The 16,051-nt window shown below is 48.8% G+C and overlaps 1 protein-coding gene across 2 annotated transcripts in view; it reads right to left on the bottom strand.

The window, feature by feature from the left end:
• The window catches only part of LOC119403989 (receptor-type tyrosine-protein phosphatase mu), a 963,694-nt gene that overhangs the window by 278,787 nt on the left and 668,856 nt on the right, over positions 1-16,051 (bottom strand). For both annotated transcript variants that reach the window (XM_049419317.1, XM_049419318.1), the window contains one exon: positions 4,754-4,889. In XM_049419317.1, the coding sequence (XP_049275274.1) occupies positions 4,754-4,889 (136 nt within the window). The remainder of the gene's footprint in view (positions 1-4,753; positions 4,890-16,051) is intronic.

Raw genomic sequence — 16,051 nt, 5'->3', positions numbered from 1 at the left:
TTGTACTGTTCTTTGTCTTTTAGTTCGAGAAGCAAGTCTCCGCTTGCCATCTTTGTGGCCTTATAGCCGGTTCCAATGGTCTCTTTCAGGCACTTGGCCACAAGAAAGGGTGAGATTGTTCTTGCTTTTGTAGACGATTGTTCGCAATGGACGACGTGGTATTTTGGGAAGGTTTCTCTGTTTTTGGGCCAAAGGAGTGAACTTGCATCGATGCGTACCCGTTTCGGGGCACGATCGGTGGTTACGGAGGGGGTCGAGGATCCCATGGAAAAAAGTGGATTTTTCGGTAACGGCGCCTACCACCCACCACGGAGCCCAACAAGGGGACGTGGCAGAACATGTGAACAAGTCTGCACAACGCCAGCAGTACGCGGTTACTATAACCCAATATGGTTTATCCTAGGTTGGATAGCCACACAGGGTTAACCCTTGCTGCCAAGAAGGTTGGAAGTAAGTAGAAGATAGGAGAGGACAGGAAAGGCTAAAAGGAAGAGAGAAAGACGAAGATGTGGGTAGAGAGATAGGAAAAGGCGACTGCCGATTTCCCCTAGGTGGGTCAGCCCAGGGGTGCCGTCTGCGTGAAGCCGGGGTCAAAGGGGTGTGTTGCCTCTGCCGGGGGCCTTAAAGGTCCAATCACCCGGCGTCGGCTCAACCCCCAGGATCCCCTTTTCCCCGGACACGGCAAAGCCACGCACGGCTAGGCATGGGAGGGGGTCGAAATCCCCCGGTTAGCTCGGGTCCGTGGTGTCGCTACACACCAAACGCCTGCTTGCGCAGACGCCCCTGCGGGGGGCCTGGCAGCATACGTAGCCTGAGCCCCCCCCCTCACTCTCACACCCCTTGATGAATAAAGTTGTCACTCCTTCACTCAAATACCAGCGGCTGTGACGTCAGAAGATATCTGTAATTTGGTCCAAATTAAGGGAACGAGAAAGCATGCAAAAATAGCCAAGTAGCCAAGACGTTTTAGATACGAAGCAGCTTTTGCTCGGGGCTGCGTCCAGCGATGGTGGTGGCGTTTGCTCCAATGCGCATGCGCCTTCTCTTCTCTCTCTCCCACTCTCCTTCTTTACGCAGGTGTTCTGTCGCGTTCTCTCCTCTCCTCCCCCGCGCTGAAGCCGCGGCGCAGCCTCTCCTCTCACGTGATGCCGCCGCGCCGCAGCCAAATACAGCCTGTAACCCACTCTCTCCTCTCCCTCTCCTATTTCATGTGTATATAAGCGCGTGCGCTCGGACGGCTTCCGTCATTCTCGCTTCGCTCCCGTTCAGATGAGTTGTAACGTCCACGTCGGCGCCACTCGTTCACTCGGCGCTAACGCAAAGCAACGCACAAACACAACGTAATGATAACACAAACACTAAATACAAACCTCACACACTAACGGAAACGCCGAGTAAACGTAACGGAAACTTGGTGTGCGCCCCCAATGCTGCTTTGCTTGCCCTCATGGTTTCCTTCAGTGGGAGATGGTGTAATTTAGATGCGAAGCATCTTATGGGCGAGCTTGATCCGGTGGCGCCTGCGCTCCACTGCGCATGCGCCTACTCTCTCTCCCCCACTCTCCTTCTTTACGCAGGTGTTCTGTCGCCTTCTCTCCTCTCCTCCCCCTGCGCTGAAGCCTGTAAACTCACTATTTCCTGAAGGAAAAAATTGTAGCGCAAAGCAACACTCGGACAGACAGAGAGGACGGGACTGGCGCTAATTTCCAACTGTGTTCGTTGGAAAGAAACGTTCGTACATATATAAGGAACACCAGAACAGCAAGGGCATGACACTCGCGACAATCAGGCAGAAAATTTAGCGGGAAATCGCATTTATGAGCATTGTCAGCAGGAAATCATTTACTTTGGCGGTTGCACGCGTGTTCTGCAGATTGCTATTTTGAAACTGCTATGTGAAGAAAAAAGGACCAAAGAATAAGGAACAAGAAACTTGGAGATTGTTCATACGATTGGTTCTGACATGGCGATAATAACTGTTCTAGATGAACGGAAAATAGGAAGCAATGCACTATACGTAAAAAATGCTTCAGTATGCATCGCAGACGAAGAATTCCGAGCATAACCAATCAGAAAAAACCAAAGAACAAAAGAACAAACAAGAAGACATTTTTTTCTTTATTCCCAAACGGAAGCGCGTGTGCTTCTGCAAGCACATATGTAATGAAAACGACAACAAAACTTAAAGGTCCAATGGGGTGCGTCAAAAACAAAAAAAAAAACAAAAATTCAAGAAATAACGGCAACAAGACTTAAACGTGCAAGGGAGCGTCAATGAAACAGGAGATATGAAAGTAAGACAACCCAAATGACGTGAACGTTAAACTTGTCCTTCCAAGAAAGTCACTCATTACTCATGAGTGTTATTTAAGGCGTGCTAATGCAGTTGTCACCGGTCTCTAAAATATAATAGGCTTCAACTATCACCCTTTCCGTCCTATCTAGTGCCCTCTTTAGGAAACTTGTGCGCGCAAACTAAGGCGTGCACCCGAAAATTTTGCAATGCTCGGCCAAATGCCCTCCCGAATTGTTCTTAACAGACAGCGCGTGCTCTCTGGCCCTCTCATTAAAACACCGACCCGCTTGTCCTATGTGAACTTTATCGGAGCTGAGGGGGATCTTATATGCGACATCACGCTCGGTGAAAGTAGTGTCATGTTTCTTGTCACATTTCTTGCTCTTTCTTTTCGACGTCGAGAGCTTGCATGTCAACACAATGTCAACACAACATTGACATTGTACTTTGAGAGTGCCTTTTTCAAGTTGTGCGAGACACGGTGTACGTACAGTGTGCCCTTGCTGTTCTTGTGTTCCTTATATATGTACGTACGTTTCTTCAATAAATACAGTTGGAAGTTAGCGCCAGTCCCGTCCTCTCTCTCTGTCCGTGTGTTGCTTTGCGCTACAACTTTTTCCTTCAGAAGTCATGAACCAACTAGCCCAAAAAAACGTTTTGCTAAGCCACTCTCTCCTCTCCTCCCCCATTTCATATAAGCGCGTGCGCTCGGTCGGCTTCCGTCATTCTCGCTTCGCTCCCGTTCAGATAAGTTGTAACGTCAACGTCAGCGCCACTTGCAGCAGCACTCCAACCTTTGTCGTGATCGAGATCGTCGCGGAGCAGCAGCAGCGCAGGGCTCGCTTCGTAATGATAACAGAAACACGAAGTACAAACCTCACACACTAACGGGAACGCCGAGTGAACGTAAACGGAAACTTGGTGCGCACCGCCAATGCTGCTTCGCATCCCCTCATGGTTCCCATTAGCGGGAGATGGTGTAATTTTTTTTCTGCCGCCACATGCTCAAAAAATATAGCCTAATTGGCAGAAAGTAGCCAAATTTGGCAACCCTATTTCGTCGATGCCCTGATTCGGCGGCCGTAGAATCGGCCGCCGGTAAGAGGAATATTAAAAACCGCACCGGTACGGCAGTCTGTAAATTTGTTAGCGTGTTTTAAAACACAAGGTTCTCTGCTCTTCTCCTCGACCTCATCATTGATTTTCATGGCAGAGCATATGTTACCTAGTTTATTCGTAGCCGTAAAACAATGTTGCCACCATTCCTGCTTCCACCTTTAGCCTGTACAACGTTGAAAGAATGTAAAGCAAATCTACCATTCTTGTCAAAACCTTCTGTAACCGTGTTCGAACAGGACGAGGTGATGGCCATTCTCAACTGTTCAGAACAGAGGCTACTGTAATGCGAGGGTAACCCACTTCGAAAATACAGTTAATATGACAATAAATGCTGGCACTCACTTTGTGCACGCACTGTTTGTGAGAGATGACTTAAGACATAATTTTGCAATTTAGAAAAATTCAATTGCCGTATTTTGCCTTGAGATTAAGCAATGGTTGCAGCTGAAGTTTAACCTAAGCGTGGCAAACAATTGAAACCATGCCTAAGTGCTCCTCAAAAGAGCAACATTAAACATGATATTGGCAAGCCCACTTCTTCTATTCAAGTTTGACCAGCAAGGACTTCGGGCCATACAAGGTTCATCGACGTCTCGGCGCTCTTGACAACCAGGTCATCCCGGACGGCATTACGGACTCCCAGCGACGCCGCGCACGACCTGAAGTCGTCCATGTCGTTCGCCTTAAGCCGTTTTTTGCGCGTTAGCGAACGTGGGGACTCTACTGTTTCCTTTGTTATTGTAATTTATTTATGAACTTTTTTTTTCTCTTCTTTGTTCTTTCAAAAGCATCGGGACGATGCTTTTTGAGAGGGGGGCGATGCCACGCGCACTTCTTGTTTTATTTTGATGTATTTGGGTTTGACCAGCAAGGACGGTTATCAACGCTCGACGCTGGCCGCGAAGCAGTGTTCGAGAAGCTTCGCGATTGTAGTAGATCGTTTTGTTAAGATTGCGCGCCGCACACGAATGTTCCAGCTTTGTCGAGAGATAACGTCGCCATCAGCAATATTGCTGGAAAGCTCGATAGCGCTTGTATAAAAGCCAACGCGCTTGACCGCTTGTCAGTTGATCGACGGCCGACGCTCTGTTCCCCGCTATCAGTGTATACCGTGTGTATTGGTGTGAATTAACTTTCCGTTTGTCGGCCACAAGTTCGGCCAAATAAAGAGTTTCATCTTGGACACGTCGCCTGCGGTCTTCGTCGACGTCACGACCACGTGGCAATATTGCCCAGCTGCACGCGTAATCTGAACATCGCTGCCGCTCTGAACGGTTCTCACGGAGTAATTGAAGTGGCCCCAGAATAGCCCACAATGCTTGACGTGCACATACGTACCACAGTCTCGACGAGGTTGATCCTCTGCTGGCGCAGCTTGTACAGCAGCCCCATGACGTCGACACGCTTCTCGGCCCGCGCCATGTCGAGCGCCAGTTCCATCAGGACGATGGTGCCCGTGCGGCCGACGCCGGCGCTGTTAAGGGGAAGATATTCAAGATTCTTGCCAACGCAACGATAGGACAGCTTTGAGTAATCAGAATCGTAGCCTTTACTATAGCCCCAAGACGCTGTTAACTTTTATGCGTTTCTGCCTAATTTGCAGTAGTCAGGACGCCGTCGCGTCATGACCTTCACATAATAGGAAAGAGACAGTTGTTACACTTTGATGTTCATTTTGTTTACTTCTATATCTACTGGAATTGCAAGGTCAAGTGCAATCCATCGCCAACAATAGAGCCAAAACACTGTCTTCTTTCAATACGTGCATGCGGTTAACTCCATCAGTTTTGGCAGACTGTGGAAACCAGTAGCTTATGTGGGGTTTTATGGACTCCATGATAGCGATACCTACGCATATGCCGAACAACCGGCTGCCCGCTGCACTTGGCAAAGTGATGTTAGAGGAAAAATAGGTTTGGCGCTAAAAGGACGAGGACGAAGTGAACACTCGAAGCGGGTGCCATCTCCCAACTGTTTATTAACAGAAACCACGCGAACTCATATTCGCTGCCAAACAAGGTAATCTCATTACAGATATAGTAACGTTGATGAACTAACAAATCATGATGCGCGAGTCATATGAGAGAGTAGGAAAATATGCGCTGGAAAATCTGTTCACGAGAGCTGTACAATCATGCCGACACGCAGCAGGGTGGCCGTTGGGTGGATTTAAAAATTAGCCAGAATTCAAGCCTTAAGTAGCCAAAGTCGCCATGTCATTTAGGTTTATCGTCCAATTTGTAGTCAAATTGAACAAAAGCGGTATTATAAGTACAGTTTTATATGTAACAATAAATATTAAGTTTATCCTCTTACTTGGTGTTGAATTCATAAATAAAGTGAAAATAAAAGGATAAATTATAAGAAATTCAGTGCGCCATGCAGATAGTTTATGTAGACTAGAGTTCTTGCCAGATGAGTAATTTTGGAGCATTCCAGCTAGCGGCGTATCAACTCGTGCGCGAGTACAGGGGGCAAGCCCGTACCCTGCGAGCTACCATGCCTCAAGCCGTCGCCCAGCAGACGCCTCCACCTGCACCCACCTCATGTCCCGGAGTCCCTCGTGTCCGCGACTCCCCAGTCTTCACTGGCACAGATGGGACCGACGTGGAGGACTGGCTCGCGATTTATGAAAGCGTGAGTGTCCCCAATATATGGGACGAGGCAGGAAAATTGACCAACATGATTTCCTACCTCGCGGGTGTGGCCGGCCTGTGGCTACGCATGTGGTTACGCATGTGGTTACGCCGGCCACGTGGCGCGTTATTCCAATCGCGTCCAGCCGCCTCAAGTCGTGTCACCCGCCACCAGCCAGTCGAACCGCACATTTTACGCCCCACCTACGCCTCTGTCACCGACGTCACGCCACGTTCCATCTCCTCGGCGCTCTCCGTCTCCACGACGTCGCTCACTGTCGCCGATGCACCCACGTCCGGTCGCACGTGACCAGGAAAACTGGTCGTCGCAGTGCACGAGGCAAGGGCTGCGACGCTATCGAACTGCGAAAGCCCTCAGCGAAGCCCATCGAACGTGATAGACGTGTTTGTCGACCGTGTTTCTGCATCTGCCCTTGTCGACACTGGAGCCGCCGTATCCGTTATGGACCAAAAATTGAGCCGATTACTACGAAAAGTGAGGACGCCAATTTCAGGGATGTCTCTCCGTACAGCCAGTTCCCAGAGCATTCATCCTACAGCAATATGCACAGCTCGCGTCGTTCAGGGCATTCTGTACAACGTCGAGTTCATTATAATTGCTGCATGCTCCCACGACGTCATCCTGCGATGAGATTTTCTCTCCCGTCACGACGCCGTAATTCATTGCGCACCAGCCGAAATCGAACTCTCACCGTTCTCGGATTTGACGCCGGCAGACACTTCTTCGCTATCGAGCAAGATTCTCGTCAGAGACGATACTAAAGTACCGCCAAACTCGTCGACGGCTGCGTCTGTCGACTGCGCCGGTGTCTCCGACACCATTGCACTCATTTCGCCATCTGACCACGTTTGCACAAGGAAAGGCTTGCTGGCACCTTTCGCGACCGTCCAAGTCACTCAGGGCAGCACCGCTATTTTTGTTAACAACCCATCTCCATACATTGTTACGTTGGTGCGAGGGGAATGTCTCGGCAGAGTGGAACCCCTCGAAGACACACAAGTTATGGACGCACCCGATGACACGCACTGTCCCAGTTTCCGTTCGCTCAGTGCTGTTTCCACGTCTGATTCGTCACCTGCTGATGTGTTTAGGTGCTCCATCGCTGACACCTCACATCGGTCCAGCGTTCCCAAATTCTGTGCCTGCTGGAAGAAATTCGTTCTTTCCATGTCAGGCAAACTTGTCTCGGCCTCACTTCCACTGTTACGCATCGCATCGACACTGGCGCCGAACCACCACTGCGGCAACCATATCGCGTGTCTCCCGCAGAACGTCGGTTCATTAATTAGCAAGTGGATGATATGCTTTGACACGATGTTATTTGGCCCTCGGACAGTCCATGGGCGTCTTCCGTTCTCGTTGCGAGGAAGGACGGTTCCGTGCGGTTCTGTGTGGACTACCGATGGCTCAACAAGATCACTCGCAAGGATGTTTATCCACTGCCGCGAATCACTGACGCGATTGACAGCCTCCCAGGAGCAGAATTCTTTTTATCTCTTGCTTTGCACTCGGGGTACCGGCAAGTACCCATGGTGGATGACGCTCGACCGAAGACAGCCTTTGTCACGCCCGACGGCTTGTACGAGTTCAACGTCATGCCGTTTGGTCTGTTTAATGCGCCCGCGACCTTCGAACGCATGATGGACAACGTTCTGCGCAACTTGAAATATCGCACGTGGTTGTGCTACCTGGACGACGTCGTGATTTTCGCATCTCTCCACGCATCTTTCGCATCTCTTCTCCACGCATCTCCAAAGTATGCGGCATGTTTTGACGCGTTTGTGCAACGCCGGCCTCCAACTGAATCTGAAGAAGTGCCGATTTGCAGCACGGCAGCTGACAATCCTCGGTTACGTCATGTCCAAGGATGGAATCCTTCCCGATCCGGCCAAGCTTCGGGCCGTGGCCAAATTTCCCAAACCTACGTCCGTCAAAGAACTGCGCAGTTTCCTAAGACTGTGTTCGTATTTTCGAAGCTTCATACGAAACTTTGCCACCATCATATCGCCGCTGACGAAGCTCCTTGGAAGTAACGGAGCCCTCAATTCGTGGTCGTCCGAGTGTGACGACGCGTTCGCAAAGCTCCGTCGTTTGTTGACGTCTCCTCCCATACTACGCCACTACTTTCCTACGGCCCCAACGGAGGTACACACGGACGCCAGTGGTGCAGGCCTCCGCGCTGTCCTTGCGCAGCGCAAACCAGGGTTCCCCGAATATGTCGTGGCATACGCAAGCCGTACGCTTACCAGAGCCGACACCAATTACACAGTCACGGAAAAAGAGTGCCTGGCGAGCATCTGGGCCCTACACAGTTTCGACCTTATATGTATGGTCGCCCATTTTGATGTCGTCACCGACCATCATGCACTATGCTGGCTGTCGTCATTGAAGGATCCCTCAGGCCGTCTCTCCCGCTGGGCACTTCGCCTGCAAGACTACGACATGCGCGTGCTGTATCGCAACCGACGCCAGCATGCTGACCTCGACGCCCTCTCGCGCTCTCCCTTGCCTGACGACAATGCCCCCAGCTCAGTATCTCACATAGCTGTTGCTTCAATCAACGTTCACACCATCGCTACCTAACAGCGCAAGGATAAATGGATCACCTCGCTGATCGACTTGCTCACTGATCCGTCGGCAACACCATCCACTCGCGCGTTGCGGCGTCAAGCCCACCATTTCGCCATTCTTGACGACCTACTGCACCGACGCAATTACAACGCCGACGACCGCCAGTGGCTACTAGTAATACCCCGCAGTCTGCGTTCTGAAATATTCGAGGCCTTCCACTCTGACCCTCAATGCGCGCACTCTCGGGTATCCAAACTTACCACCGCATTCGAGAACGATACTTCTGGCGTGGGATGTACCGCTACGTGCAGAAGTTCGTTCGCTCCTGCCTCGATTGCCAACGCCAAAAACCTGCAACGCACGTGTCGCTAGAGGCCTACAACCATTACCTTGCCCTAACCGTCCGTTTGGGCGCGTGGGCATCGATTTATATGGACCACTTCCTCTGACTTCGGCTGGTAACCGCTGGGCCATCGTGGCTGTTGACCATCTAACGCGATACGCCGAAACCGCCGCCCTCCCAGCCGCTACAGCGCGCGATGTTGCCTCCGTCCTACTACACCAATTCGTACTGCATCACGGTCCACCCCAAGAGCTTCTCAGCGATCGAGGCCGTGTCTTCTTGTCGGAAGTCGTGGAAGCCATTCTCAAAGAGTGCCATGCTGTTCACCGCAAAACTACTGCTTACCACCCGCAGACGAATGCCCTAACCGAATGCTTTAACCGCACGCTCGGTGACATGCTCTCAATATGCGTCGCCGCCGACCACACCAGTTGGGATGCCATTCTGCCCTTCATCACCTACGACTATAACACCGCCCCTCAGAGCACTACTGGTTTTTCACCCTTCTTCTTACTGTACGGGAGGCACCCGTCGCACACCATCGACACGACACTTCCATACAAGCCGGGTCCATCTGAGTGCGCGTACTATTTCTGACACAGCCAGGCTTCCTGAAGATGAAGAATGTCGCGAGCTTGCCAAGACATTTACGACGCATGAACAAGAGCTGCAGAAGAGCATTCGTGATGGCACCACCACTTCTGAGCCCACGTTCCTCCCTGGAGCGCTCGTATGGCTCCCGGTCCCTACCACTGCAAGTGGCCACTCTTCAAAACTGCTGCCGAAATACGAAGGCCCCTACCGAGTCGTCGAACGCACATACCCGGTCAACTTCCTGATCGAACCCGTCGAACCATCTTCAGACATGCGCCGTCGAGGGCGCGACATTGTCAACGTGGAGCGCCTCAAGGCATACTATGACCCGCTCAAAGTGACAAGCTGTTAGGTCGCCGGGCGGCCCCCTTTTCGTTCTCGGGGTCATATGCAGCTTTTCTGGACACCAGTGGCCTAGTTCGCGTGAAAGACACCACGTGGCGTATCAACCTTAAAGAATTCAAAAGTCCCGCCATGACGTATGCAGTGACGCGGCACTAAATAAAAGATAATCAAAAGAAAGAGTACGCACGCCCCGAGACTGTCGCTTCACCTCGGTGCGCAGAAAAGAGAGCGCTGTTTGTCGGCGTTATCTCGACGGCGACGACCGGCAATGAATTGGCAGTTTTTCTAGACGTGCCATGCCAAATGTCTGGCCGTTATAGACGCGCCCACGATGCATGAAGAGCATCGTGTTTTTATTTGTTTGTTTGTTGTTTGTTTAGTTTCTTGCGCTGCCGTACCGGTGGAATTTTGGAGCAGCATGCTGCTTTCCGAGTTTCTTTTTTCAGCTAGCGGGAACCATTATGCTTGGGTACGAACAGGATATTGTGGTTGCATAATAAACCGAATTTCCTTTGGTGTACCACTTCGGTGACGCTCGTTTGCTCCTTGCGTTACCTCATGTTAGAACTGGATAAGTTTGAGAACGCTAGGAATGAGAGTAAAAAAAAAGGAAGTTAAAGATAGTTTTTATTTGTTTTCATTTAGTTCTTATTTAAATGTGGCTGCCACCGCAGGCTTGGCGCCGTCTAAGCGGGTGTGCAAAAATGACACAGTCGTTGAAAGATGATCTTGTACACCGGAAAATGTGAACTTGGTTAGTTTTTTTGTTAGGAATGAACGTATAGTAGAACATATACGACCGACGTGTTGTGTAATAATCTCTAGATCTGCGGTCTATCCCGCTAAAGAAGGCACTTATCTATCCTAATTGCATTTCTTCTTTTTCTTTCTTTTTTTCCTTTTTTTTTCCTGGAGGTGATTGTCTTGAATCCTGTTGGCGCAGATAGACCAATAGGTTACTCTAATGGGCTGGCAGTTCTTCTGAAGCTCTCCTTTCATGTTCTGTAGGCGCAGTCTCTTTCAACTTTGCACTACAGCAAGCACAAAGTCGATCATGAATCACCTACTGGCCCAATCGTCCACTTTGATCAGCACAAAGAAATTCAGGAGAGCGAATTTAGGCGTTTTTGCGCTGACAACAACGATTGTTAATGCAACATAATATAGTAAATATTCCTACAATCTCTCAAAATCACTTCTTTATTCTTTATCACTCCTGATGTAGAATACAAAATGCATTTGACTTGCTCAACAACGGGTCACAAGACACATCAGAGAAAAGCGAACCCTTTAATTCCCCCTTCATTCGTTCACTCAGCATATGAAAATTTCTTCAGTTGTGAGTGGAGCTCCTTCTGCTGCCACGAAGATGTGCAGGCGTTCCAAAGGAAATCTTAAGCCTTTCTTTCCAGGAGGTTCCCTTAAGAGAACGATGGTGTTTATGCGCACAGGAATTTTGATTAGTAGTTTTTCGCTCGTAGCAATGACTGAAAAATACCAGTCTTCAGCCAGATAAAGCCTAGCGAAATTTGCTTTTTTCCATAATATCTACTGCTTTTCAAGCAGTAGTCTTCTTCCTCTGAAAGCCCAACGGAAAATGACCCATGTCGAATAGAATGACTACAGCTCCGCTCGAGGGTCTTCAAAACCGGAGCTTTTTTTTTGTACTTCATGATGCAAAATATCAGCCGCGTATTGAATCCTGGAATCTTCTGGCTTGATAGGAATGTCAAAGCTGCGAAGACATTCCTGGTTGGGATTCCTTTTTGGCTCAAACGTGTAGGCCCATCTTGAAAGTCCCTTCCACTGTGTCGGGTAGTTTTGTCTCTATTGTAGATAAGGAAATCATAGTGAAATAGATAGTAAGAAATATATAACTCAATATTAAATTTTACTGCGACATAAAACTTGCAATAGAAATACGCGGGATAGCGACTAATAAAAATAATAATATTTGAGAAGACACGATAACTGGCATGTAGCCTCGACTTTATTAATAGGGATATCTGCACACAGGTGTGAAGTCTGGTTAATGGGCATCGATAGCAGAGTGCTATCATAGATGCACGCGTTTTAGAAAACACCCTCTAGACACCCTCTAGACATGGTATTCCCTCTCAGCTTTGTCTGAGTGGAAGTAGCTCAAAGAATTGAATTCCTGTCAATCTGATAACATGTTGTTATTTTTTTCTTAGATTAAGCCCTAAAGCTGCCCTATATGGCGGCTCTGCGCTGTACAGCACACACGTGTGCTGTACAGCGCAGAGCCAACCTTTAGGGCAGATTTTGTAGTGACGCGGAAATTACCTCCTTGATAGTGAGAAAGTTCAAATATGTATACCTAATAACCTTCTCAATATTTACTTAAGGACAAATATTTGAGATCGTGAAACATGAGGTGAGCATGAGTAAGGTCACGCCTTTTTAGACTAAATACTTACTCTATCACTATATCTATTCGCGATGTGCTTTCTTAAAGGCACTGACAACCGATCGAAATGTGTCACAAGACCCTGGCTGTGAATTACAGTGACATAAACGAGCTTTTCTTTTTTCACCATATGATTAGGATTTGTATTGTTGAATTACGCTTTGAAAGTCACAACGGCATGTCGCGTTGCCTGACGGGCAAGCCTTCAGAGTGCACGAATGAGATGTGCAGAATGCTGTACGCAGTCCGCTGCTATTTACTAAACACAAAAAATGCGTTTAAAAATAATCCGCACGGTGTTAGCCATTCTCGATTTAATCTGTGCTTATAAAAGAGTAAAAGGAGTTGAAGTTGAGAGGTGGCGTTGCCTTCGCGACTACTAGTGAACGCATGTCGAGCAACGGCGCATGCACGCGGCGCTTTCTACATTGAATGAACTTCCAGGTAGCACACATCAAAAACCGGAAAAACTGCATTCCCTAACGTTTGGGCTGTGGTATGGGCTTCGCAAGACACTGACCTACGTAGGCGGTGTCACGGCTGAAACGTTAGTAAAGGCATCTTTTCGTTTTTTAGTGAGTGCTACCCGCAAGGCATGCATTCTCTACACACACACACACACACACACACACACACACACACACACACATATATATATATATATATATATATATATATATATATATATATATATATATATATATATATATATATGTGTGTGTAGTGCATTACCGACATGGTAGTAGAAACCTGAGGCGAACAAGCAAGGCGAGCTTGATCTGTTCATTAGTTTGAAGAACCGTAATTAGGCTTGGCTCGGGAACACAGTGCGGAGGGCAATCTAGTGAGCGTCGAATACTTGGCTCATTGAATCGGTAAGCAGAACTGTAAAGCAAATAGCGTTTGTTAGTTTTGAAGTCTTCTTCCTCGCTGTTTTCATTCACACTGTTGTACATTGCTGCTAACATGGTTACCTGTTTAGGGAAAGTCATCAGTGAAAACAACATGAATGTGTCCATGCCTGGACTTCCCTCTTAGTCACTCCCTCTTATTACTCTTTCAACGGGGTGAAGTGGCGTCGCGGCAACAAAGGCAGTGTGTAATCGGCTAATATTCCCTATGAAATTACCTATGCTTTTCAGGAAAACAGCGTACACTAAAGAACGTGTTGAAAGGGTGTCGTTTCGCCTCACAAAAACAGTCCTGATATCGTGCATGCCTCTCGATTGCATTATCGCAGCGCGCCCGGCACTTCCAGGTCACAAATGGCATGCACGTTATGAGCGTGAGACAGCATTCTTCATAGGAAAGTGGCGAGTGCCAAGAATTCAAGAAAGGAAACGCAAGCCAGCAGCAAAGCAGCCGGTTGAAGATCTCTCCGTCGTTGCTATGGCAACGGCGCGCGCGGCCGCGCTCGCTTCCGAGTCTGCGCTTGCCTACCGTTCCCGCCGCCGGCCTGCGCCGGTCCACCGGTCCCCGCCGCGGGCCTGCGCCAGTCAGCGGGGCCAGGGGGGGGGGGGGGTAAATGGAGGGGGCACTTGCTGAAGGCCTTGACAGTTTGAAACACCTATTCTCATTATTCTTGTCGATAAAACACCTCCTCCGTAAAATTTTTGGGAGGGGAGGCGGGCCCTGGGGGCATACCCCCAAGCTACGGGCCTGGCCTCTGGACTCCTAGGTGGCCCCGGTCGGTCTACGAAACTTCTTCCGAAGTACCACGGCCTGTACCGTGTGGTCTAGCAAGCCTCGTACTTCATACACGCCGTCAAGTCGCTTGAGACTTATTGTAATCAAACAATGTCGAGGCATGAGATTGTGCATATGGACCTGCTAAAGCCTCACTGTCACTGTGCAGCTGTCCGTATCCGTAATTAGCCAGGATGGCTCTTTTTCGGAGGGGAAGTAAATGTAATGCAAAAGAGCAGCACCACTTGCAGAAGCAGAGAGCGCTGCTCCCGTAGAAAAAAGGCGAGGATTCAACAATACAAGCTTTGCGTTGGTTCTACTATTACTGGTTACGCTTCTGCGTCGTCTCTAATAGTAGAGTACTTCTTTAAAACGCTTCATTATATTACAAATGGCTGCCCTCATGCTTGCCTTGGTTTCGTTTTGTATTGCCTTCCTATGGTTGCGGTTAACTAAAATCTGGGTTCCTTTTCTTCGTTATTAAGTAATGGGTTGTGTGGTAATAAAAAATAAAACGTTAGAAGTTTACTTGCTCCATTTCCAAAAGGGAAACCGAAACTGCAACAAATATCTTGGTTGCAATGCTCCAGTGAAAAAACAAGCAACTAAATCTTCAGCAGCGTTGTACTAGTAGTAATAATTGCTGGAGTTCTACGTGCCCAAACCATAATATGTTTATGACGCGTGCCGTAGAGGAGGGCTTCGGAAATTTCGACCACTTCAGGTTCGTAACGTGCATCTAAAACCAAGTACACGAGCCTCTAGCATTTTCGCCTTGTTCAAAAATGCTGTAGCCGCCGTCGAACCTGTGCCCTTTGGGTCAGCAGCCGAGCACCGTAACCGCTGTGCCACCGTGGCAAACATAAGCAATTCTGAGAGAGACAGAAAACACCGCATTGGGATTCGAATCAAGGCCCCAGCGATTGCGCGCAAACAGCCAGCACGGAGGATCAACCCATTCAGCAAAGCGCGCGGCGGCTAGCCCGTGATACGATAGCTATTATAAAGATACTACGGTCAAACTCTCCTTGCAACGCTCCTTGCAAGTGTCCCCACCTTCCAAAGAGCAGGAACGGAATGCAAAAGTGGAAACAGCTGCTTTCTGTTTGCAAAAATGCGCTGTAGATCATAATTCGATGTTTGACAGCGTAAGGAACGAGGACGACATTGGAAAACACACACAGCGCTGAACTTACAACTGACTATATTTTCAAACTTACAGCAATATATATGCCCTCTTCACCAGAAAGAAAAAAGAGCAGAGCAAATGAAGCATACAAAAAATTCCAGAAAAAATCGTAGAAGCCCAAACAATTATGAAACGTGATAAAAAGTGCACGAGTGCCGCTTCGCTTACTCTTTCGAGCAACGAAAGTGAATTTCTCGTGATCGTAAAATACATGTGATATCGATGACGGGTTGTTGTTTACTGCAACTACAATTTTTTGTACACCAGGCCTGCAATTGTCGCGTGACCAAAATCACGTAACATCGCACACCTACTTATGTGACCACAATCACGTAACAACTAGCCACGTGACTAAACATCACGTAAAATCAAGTAATTAGTCTCGCCACTAAAATCCCGTAACGTCACGTAACTATTGACGTGACGTGTTGGCGCCAAAAACTTCGGAACAACCGGGTGGCGCGGGGCAACCTCAGCATCTGCACTGGACTCTAATAGACCTTATGCAAAATTTCTGCCATCTAGCGGCCGCCGTGCGCATTTCCGCCATGTTCAAGGCTAAGCGCGCTCCGCGTGTGCACACACATAGCGTGCGTATCAACGTGTGGCGGCTGATAGGAGCGGCAATGCCACCATATTAACGCGGTAGCGTTAGAGAGCTCGTGTCGCAGAAATTCCGCTGTCGGCGTCGGCACCGTTGGTTGTCAGCGAAAAATCATCCGTGAGCGAAAAATCGAGAAAGTAGCAAATAAAATAAACGATAAAATCTCCGGTCCCAATGAGGATCGAACCCGGGCCGTTCGCGTGGCAAGCAGGTGT

Source organism: Rhipicephalus sanguineus, chromosome 9 (assembly GCF_013339695.2).
Source record: "Rhipicephalus sanguineus isolate Rsan-2018 chromosome 9, BIME_Rsan_1.4, whole genome shotgun sequence".
NCBI classification, from domain to species: domain Eukaryota; kingdom Metazoa; phylum Arthropoda; class Arachnida; order Ixodida; family Ixodidae; genus Rhipicephalus; species Rhipicephalus sanguineus.
Note: the sequence above shows the minus strand (reverse complement) of the source record. Positions and strands in the feature narration are given on the sequence as shown.